This window comes from Toxorhynchites rutilus, chromosome 2, assembly GCF_029784135.1.
Source record: "Toxorhynchites rutilus septentrionalis strain SRP chromosome 2, ASM2978413v1, whole genome shotgun sequence".
In the NCBI taxonomy this organism is placed as follows: Eukaryota; Metazoa; Arthropoda; class Insecta; order Diptera; family Culicidae; genus Toxorhynchites; species Toxorhynchites rutilus.
In genome coordinates this window covers 323678668-323686925 of record NC_073745.1, presented here as the reverse complement: position 1 = coordinate 323686925, position 8258 = coordinate 323678668, and the positions used below count along the sequence as shown (strand labels likewise).

Below are 8258 nucleotides of genomic sequence, written 5' to 3'. Positions count from 1 at the left end.
CACATAGGGGTTCAAATGAACCACCAAAATTTCTTATTTAATATCTTGTACAAATTTTGGTGATTTGGTTTGGGAGCACTTTTTACTCCCTTACCCGGCCAGGCTCTTACAATTAATGTGGAACAATCCTACAAACACTCAAACATACATACAAACAGGGCAAGCTGAATGAAACCATTAAAAAGTAATTGTTTATTTGGAAACTGCGGTCATCTTGGACTATGATTTTTCATGATCTACTGTGTTCTACCGGTCGAGCACTTTCATTTGAAACCCATATTGATGGGGTTGTAAAAAAAATATATGGCGCCATCTTGTGGGGGCGGCCATTTTGGATTAGCATTTCTCATAAATAATTGTATCCTACTAGTCAAGCCCTTTCATTTGATACCCATATTGACGGGGTTTTGGGAAAACCTATATTGATGGGATTTTGATAAAATATGTACATAATCCGCCATTTTGTACCGGCCGCCATCTTGGATTTTCAATATCATGGAATACGCAGTTTTATAATGACACCAGAGATAAAGATGTGTTCCAAATTTCAGATCAGACGGTCAACAGGAAGGGGGTAAAATTTCTGTTAATGTGTTATAGCGCAACAGACAAAGTTACAAAGTTACAAACATACAAACGGATAAATAAGTGCAAATCATAATTAGGGGAACTGCGTGTAAAATGAACAGGTGGGGTAAAATGAACAGGTAGTCAAATGACCGAAAAAACAGTAGAAATTATTTCCAATTGCTTATCCACCCTGTCCTATAAGTATTTCAAGTCTTTTGGACCACCCTGTACCGATCAAGAACTGTCAAAAAGTGAAAAAGGTAAACAAAACCAAAATCACCTGCTCAGTACTGGCTGTGATGTAAATTTCTGCTCGTGATTAATAAGCTTTTTTGAGGTGAAAAATTGATATCCGTTCAATTGGTTGATCCAGTTTTGTTCACACATCGTATTGTCGTTGATCTATCGAAAGAAGTCGTAGGTCGTAGGTATTTTCATCAAAAACCGTTTTAAAAAAGCCCTTGAAAAAATAAATTGCTGCGGGGGCAAAATGAACAGTGAACGATGGGGGTAAAATGAACAGTGTGTCTAATCACAGATTCTTCCCCAGATGACTCGGGTCTACAAACGAAAAACCGAAAGGCAGAGTTGGACAAACACACAAATGGCAGCAGCAAAACATGCTGTTGGATGTGGAATGTCCGTAAATGCAGCATCCATCAAGTACCAGATCCCACGAATAACGCTCGCCAGGTGGATAGTGTCACCACAGAAGAAAAAAGGCCTGGGATCGAAAAAGTCGGTTTTCTCAGCCGAACAAGAGACGGAGCTGGTTCAACACTTGCTGGATTTGGAGGCCCGATTCTATGGGATCACTATGAAGGACGTACAAAAACTGGCGTATGAGTTAGCTGAGAGGAACGGTATTCCCCATCCATTCAACCACAAGCTGAAGATGGCCGGTAGGAACTGGCTTGATGGTTTCCTTCGACGGAATCAAACCCTTTCCTTCCGGAAGCCGGAAGCCACATCTGCAGATCGTGCACGGGGCTTTAACAAGGTTTCCGTGGGAGCATTTTTCGACCTTCTTCGGAGCACGCTGGACAGCCATCAGTTTCCGCCGGCGCGTATATTTAACGCTGATGAAACCGGAATAAGCACCGTAAGCTAGACAGCTTTTTTATACCTGCTCAAATTTAACAATTACAGGTTCCTCCGAAAAAGCTAAAAATTGCTGCTAAAAAGGGAAAGAAGCAAGTAGGTTCCTTAACATCGGCTGAGAGGGGCGTACTGACGACGGTTGTTATGTGTATGTCCGCAACCGGACAGCATGTGCCACCGTACATGATTTTCCCCCGTGTGCGCATGCACGATGCGCTTAAGAGAGGAGCACCGAATGGGACAAAGTTCAATTGTAACCCTTCCGGTTATATGACCAGTGAAGTCTTCCTCGATTGGTTCGACCATTTCCTGGAGAACGTGAATCCCACCAAGGAAAACCCTGCACTCCTAATCATTGATGGACACAGCTCCCATACGAAAAATCTGGCATTTGCCGAAAGAGCTCGTGCAAATTTTGTCACTGTTCTTGTATTGCCACCACATTGTAGTAACAAAATTCAGCCCTTGGACGTGGCATTCATGGGGCCTTTCAAAAGTTACTGCGCAGCTGCTTCTGAGAATTTCATGCGTCAAAACCCTGCAAGGACTATTGGACTTTACGACGTCTCTGAGCTGATGGGTACCGCGTTTCTCAAAGCAGCTTCTGGTAGTGTGGCAACGAGCGGCTTTCGTAAATGTGGCATTTGGCCATATAGCAGACATGTCTTCAGCAACGATGACTTCGCTCCATCTGAAGTAACTGATCAACCAGAAGCCACTGTGATGCCAATTCCAATGGTAGTTGATGACTCCACTGTGCAGCAAGTACCTCTTCAGGTTTCTACCAATGTTTCAGTTACTCACTCAGGAAACCAATATTGTACTGATGAGGTTCAAACGGATGGACCCGATCCTGCTAGCGTTCAAGTTGGCCCAGTTTCTGAAATTTCTCCGAACTCATCGTTCAATATTATCGGAAATTTTACCTTTGCCGAAGATGTCAGTTCCCAGAGCAACGAAGCGAAAGCGCAAGTCGGAAAAAGCTGTGGAGATTACCGGCGACGTCTACCGTCAAAACCTGGCTTCTGCTGAGGCAACAAAAACTATCAAGTCCATCAAAAAAGGACGAAAGCCGTCAAAGAAGCGAGCCAAGGGTAAAACATCGGATGAACAGTGCGAGGATACTTTGTGTGAGCTGTGTGGAGATTGTTTTTCTGATTCGACCGATGGTTATGGCTGGAGGAAATGCCTATCGTGTCTTAATTGGTTCCATGCTCAATGTAGCAACGATGATGGGTTTCAATGCCGCATATGTAACTGATTTTTAATTGATTGTTTTGAGTTTCTTCATGGCAATAATTGCCTTGCAAATGATCGTCCTGTTATTTGAATTTGTTTTATGATTTTTGTTGAACGAATAAATGATTTTACCCCTGATCTTATGTTTTTTTTCATCACATTTTAGAACACATTTGTCATCTTTATTCAGAACATTTTCCTAACGTCTTAATTATTTCTGAAAATTTCCGCCGAAGGTTTCCTTGTGTATTGTGTGTAATCTTAAGTGTATACATTCTTCTATACATTCCACGTTAGACGATAACAGTATAAAACAAAATGTTTGAATAACCCCTATCACATGTTCATTTAACCCCCAATACCTGTTCATTTTACCCCCAGTACCTGTTCATTTTACCCGCACACAAAAAAACAGTATCGTTTTTGGTGTTGTTAAAAATACAAAAATTATCATTTAAAAAAGTCATTATTCAAACTTTGCGTTATGCATGCAATAAAAATAAGACTAGAACGTTAAATTTATGCGATTTCCGCAATGTTTTGTTAGTTTTTCGAAGAAAAAAGCCTAAAATTGCTTAGGGTGTTCATTTTGCCCCCAGTTCCCCTATATAACGTTTACCGAAAGAAAATTGTTTTTTTTTTATGATTCGATTATCCGGAAGATTCTATTATCCGGAGTGAAAAAAAAGTCAATACTCCGGATAATCGAGTCCGACCTGCATTATAGTTTTTGTGTCATATTTTTTTGTAAAAATTCAAGATATTTTTTTTTGGCCTTTCCAAAAAAGTAGTCTAATTCTTTTTTGAATATTTCAAGCATGCAAAGTTGTTTAGAAGACCCATGTGCTTACGCCCACAACGTTTCGCACACATTCCACATTTCAAAGCTGTACTGTGTCTCAAAACCTATTTTAAAAAATCCAAAATTTCGGATAACCAAAAAATTGAACGCAGCACGCTTCAAACCTCGAAAAAAAAATCACAAATCAAAACACGTGCATTTAAATGAAAATTATGTTTCAATGGATCTGAAAATAAAATAAAAAATTTGAAATACCAAAACAATTACGGACTCGATTAAATATAGTTTGAAAAAAAAATATTTTTTATATTTTAAATATGATCCCTACATGTACAGAGATTTTTAGTAAATTGATCAGCAGCAACAAATTTAAAAATACTTGGAACTTTTGGCCACAAATGTGCTATGAGTCTTAAGCGCAGAAAATCATGGCTTTCGCCTGATGGATCAGTACCAACCACTGCAAAGCCAAATCGTTTCGACCGAAAGACGATGCTATGTGTTTGGTGGGACTATGAGGGTATGATGTACCATAAGCTATTAGACTAGGTGATACGAGGAATACTAAACTTGAGTTTTGCTTTGATGGAAGAAAAGTCCGAATGGGCCCGGAGACACGGTAAATTGACATTACAGCATGACAACGCACCGGCACAAACCCCAGCAGCAATAAATTCCCTTATCAATGAAACGTTATCGGACCGGCCGTATTTTCCCGATCTTACCAGGTCAGTCTGTCATCTGGAAGACATGAAATACGCGAATGGTTTTCCTCGAAACAAAAAAGGTTTTGTTGGAAAGGAATCCACAATTTGCAAGAGAGGTGGAAGAACTGTGTAGAATCAAACGAGGATTATTTCGAATAAAAATATTTTATGTTTCTCTCCTAAAAAATATGCACCTTACAACTTTTATATTTGGTATACTTGATTAAAATAAATTTTCAATAGAAATATTTTTTCCAAAAATTTTACGAAATACTACATATACTTTTCAAATGACCCAATAAAAATCTCTACAAAAATGTGAAAAGTGTACGAATAGAGTTCCAATATAAGCTCACTTTATCCAATTGAGATCTTGAAACAAAGCGTTGAGTTGAAGTTAAAAAAACATTGAATTACACTCAGAACAGAAAAAAGCATTTGTCCATCTGAAAGGAAAACTACTCTGATTTGAAAAAAAGGTAAGTGAGACTGCAATCTCATTTGCACTTGTTGTTCTGATTCAGTACCGAAGTGAAAACAAACACTACTCACGATTATTTCCAACACCTCAAACATCATATTCCGAGCAAATCACCGGCGCTGATCTCATTCCTCACTCTAGCATATAATTGAATTTCCTCAAATGCACACATTGTTGTACAGAACTGCTTTCTCTGCTTGGGACCGCCGACACTTTCAATCCAAATTAATTAAAATTGTAATGAGATTTCAACGAGTGGTGTGGAAAACGCGCGATGTCCTTAGCGTGGTGGTGGCAAGGAAAATATTCGTCTGGTAGAAGGTGCTAGTTCTTCTCCGTGTGTGTGTGTGTTTTTTTTTCTTCTTCTCCCATCCATAAGATAAACGGAACAAAACGGTTGCAGCATCGATGGCCGCGACCGCCAGGATTCCAATTCAATTTGTCGTTGCCTGCGAATGCACATTTGATTACGTTCCGCTGCTGGCCATCTGTTTGCAGCTCAGAATGGAAGATTTTATTGAATTGCAAACTACTCACAATATCAACATGCATCGGAAGTGCAGAATAGCAGAATGGGAAATGGGATACGGGATATCGGAGAATATTTCCTGCTGCACTTAGCGATATAAGCTTTTCGATGCGCTTTCGCCGCATTCTTCTCCACTTTCGTACAGAAGTCGTTGGCTATCCGCATGAAAAGGCATTCGAATTCTCAGCCTTCCGTATCCTTCCTTCGGCTCCAGCTTTGGTGAAGCTTTGTGACGACGGTTTGTACCTCAGTTTCATAACAATATGCAAGTTTGTGTGGGGGATCCAACTGAGTGGTATTTGCATACGAATTGAGTTTCGAAAGGTGAAATCATTTTGATTCGAGTCGATAGGATGTCATTGGATTCCAATTGAAGCCGAAGCTACGGGCTGACAAGATTTTGCCGTTAAAATATGGATCGGAGACTTAGCCTTGGTGATTGAGTTCCAACATGTGATTTAGGGAATAATAGAAACACAAATTCAATAAGGCGGGATTGGCGGAGAAACGCCTCCTCCCATTTTCAATAGCTTCAACGCCGTAATGCAAGTAATTCAATCAAGACCCGAGAGCTTCAATTTCGATGCTCATCACCGCGAAAATAAATGGTACAAAATATTCGCTCCCACAGAAAGCGAAAAAAAATTGAAACTCTATGGAAAATAACATGAGCGGAACGTAATACAACCGTAGCGCTTTCCAATCCCGTGCTAATGGAGATGGATTTATTGAAAATGTTCATTTTGTCGAACGGTGTGCCATTTTCAACAGTAGCATGTCAAAAAGGACTATAATGATCGGGCGACGCGATGAGATGTTCAATGAAGAAGGATAACCGGATGAAAGGCGGGGGTGGACATCGAAAATCCCAAATCTAATACGCATCGAGAGCGCTTCCTTCGTCATATTTTTTTTGTATTTTTGCATCGAAGGAACGAACGACGACGGATCATTGCACAGAAAAGAGCTTGTCAAAAAAAAATTGGAAAATCGAATTTCCCCCCAATGAGGGCGGCAGCTATCATGTCAGGAGAAGATTCTTATTTTCCTCTAATTGACAGATCAAAAGGGAAGGATTAGACTGTCATATTTGATGATGGATAGGCATATCGACGGAGGTCGATAGGCGGAAATAATGAACGGGAGATGGAGCAGACACAATCGGATAATTTTGGGTAGGTTTGGGTAGGTAGCCTATTAAAGGAAGCCTCGAGTTTATTTTAAATATCTAGTGTCGGAGGCTAGTTGAGAATATGTCAATGGAAATCTACTTTGTTAGGAAAATACGACTAAACTAATAAATGCCATTTGACTATCACTTAGTCAAATAGAACATATCAGGTGTCCAGGTATGACTTATCGCATTTTTCTATTAAAAAATTAAATTTTTTTGTAACTCTATCAGAAGCTACAACATTGGGCCATCTTGGGAGATGCCATGGACAGAAGCAAATAGTAATCTGAGGGAGAAATGTCAGGGAATTATGGCGGGTGAGATAGTCAGGACCCGAAATATTCTAAGGTGAAACATGAAGATCAACTCTACTCTCAGTAGCTTCGCTTCGACTAAGACTGCTTTGGCAGTCGCCGTCCACAGAAAGTGAATTGACTAGAAAATGAATTGACTAGCGTTGAGAGCGAGGATGACTGATGAATTATTCTAGCCAATACGTATGGTAACTGACGTGACTAATGAATACAAATCTGTCTCTCCATTCAACTGACTTCAACCCACACTTCCTTTCCCCCCTGACACTAATCTCTTAGGCCGAAGACATAGTAAACGCGATGCGGTGCGGGCGCGGGTGCGGGATCGATTGCGGGAATGCTCTTTTGTTTACGACTGTAGAAATCAAATGCAAACCGTCCGGACCTGACATAGTAAACGCGATCCGAATTTCAATGCGGCGAAACTGTGTGTGGAGAGATTGGCCGGGAGTGAACGAAAGTGATGTTTGCCAAACGATTTTCATAAATATCTTCGAACAATTATCAATTTTCAATTTTTCTCATCATTAAAAACATGTAACTTCAATATAGAGAAAACATATTTGAAGTGGAAAAGGTTTCACTTTCTGAGTGTTTATTCAACCCAATGCGGATTTTAGTTGAATTAACAGAACCTAATACGAAATGTAGAGCATATGGGAAATACCTTTTTTGAATATTTCTTCACTTTTTTAATTTTTCTCGCCGCATTAACTTTCCTTGGGTGAAAATTGGGTGAGACGTAATCCTACGTCAAAACCCATTGTACGCTTCGAATCTGGCGTTGTCCTCGTCCCACGATGGGTCCCAAATGGTGACGATGGTGGATGAAGGTGATACGGCTGGCGGAATATCACGATGGATGGTGGAAGGTGGAAATACGTTTCGGGAGCGCAAATAAAAACGTCCGCACTCTTTCACTTATAACTCGCTTATATTCTGGTAGGAAAAACTGGCACAAGGCCAGTGAAAAAACCTACTTCCTTTCGTGAACATGTGTTGTGTGTTTTTAGTATCAGTTTTGTGTGTGTATGAGTGTGTACGTTTTCGTGCAGTTTTTGACGTCTATGTTCGTTGCAACATGACGTGTTGCCAGTGTTGCTGTTGCGTGTTATATTAGCGTGTGTGAGTAGTGTAGTGTATTATTATGTGTACATTTCATTTTAATTTACATTTCATTTCTTAATTTCATTTCATTTTAATTCGTTTATGTGGAGTAATCGTAGTAATCGTTGCTGTCGTCATCGGTTGTTCGTCACAAGGAGGCATACTGTCATACGGTGGATGATTGCGATCGAACACCCATATATAAAGCTTGTCGTTGCTACTTGAAGATGTAGA

The 8258-nt window shown here is 40.0% G+C and overlaps 1 protein-coding gene across 1 annotated transcript; it reads left to right on the top strand.

Moving 5' to 3' along the window:
- Nucleotides 1-1144: 1144 nt before the first annotated feature.
- On the top strand, nt 1145-2703 carry LOC129767091 (uncharacterized). Its single transcript, XM_055767711.1, has 2 exons — nt 1145-1672; nt 1720-2703. The coding sequence occupies exons 1-2, from the start codon at nt 1175-1177 to the stop codon at nt 2701-2703; spliced, it is 1482 nt and encodes a 493-aa protein (XP_055623686.1). The 5' UTR covers nt 1145-1174.
- Nucleotides 2704-8258: the final 5555 nt, after the last annotated feature.

Bases quoted from the DNA above. Each gene is read 5' to 3' on its own strand.
- LOC129767091 (XM_055767711.1), top strand. From the start codon at position 1,175: ATGGCAGCAGCAAAACATGCTGTTGGATGTGGAATGTCCGTAAATGCA. The intron at 1,673-1,719 runs GTAAGCTAGACA...TAACAATTACAG, and splicing joins ATGAAACCGGAATAAGCACC to GTTCCTCCGAAAAAGCTAAA.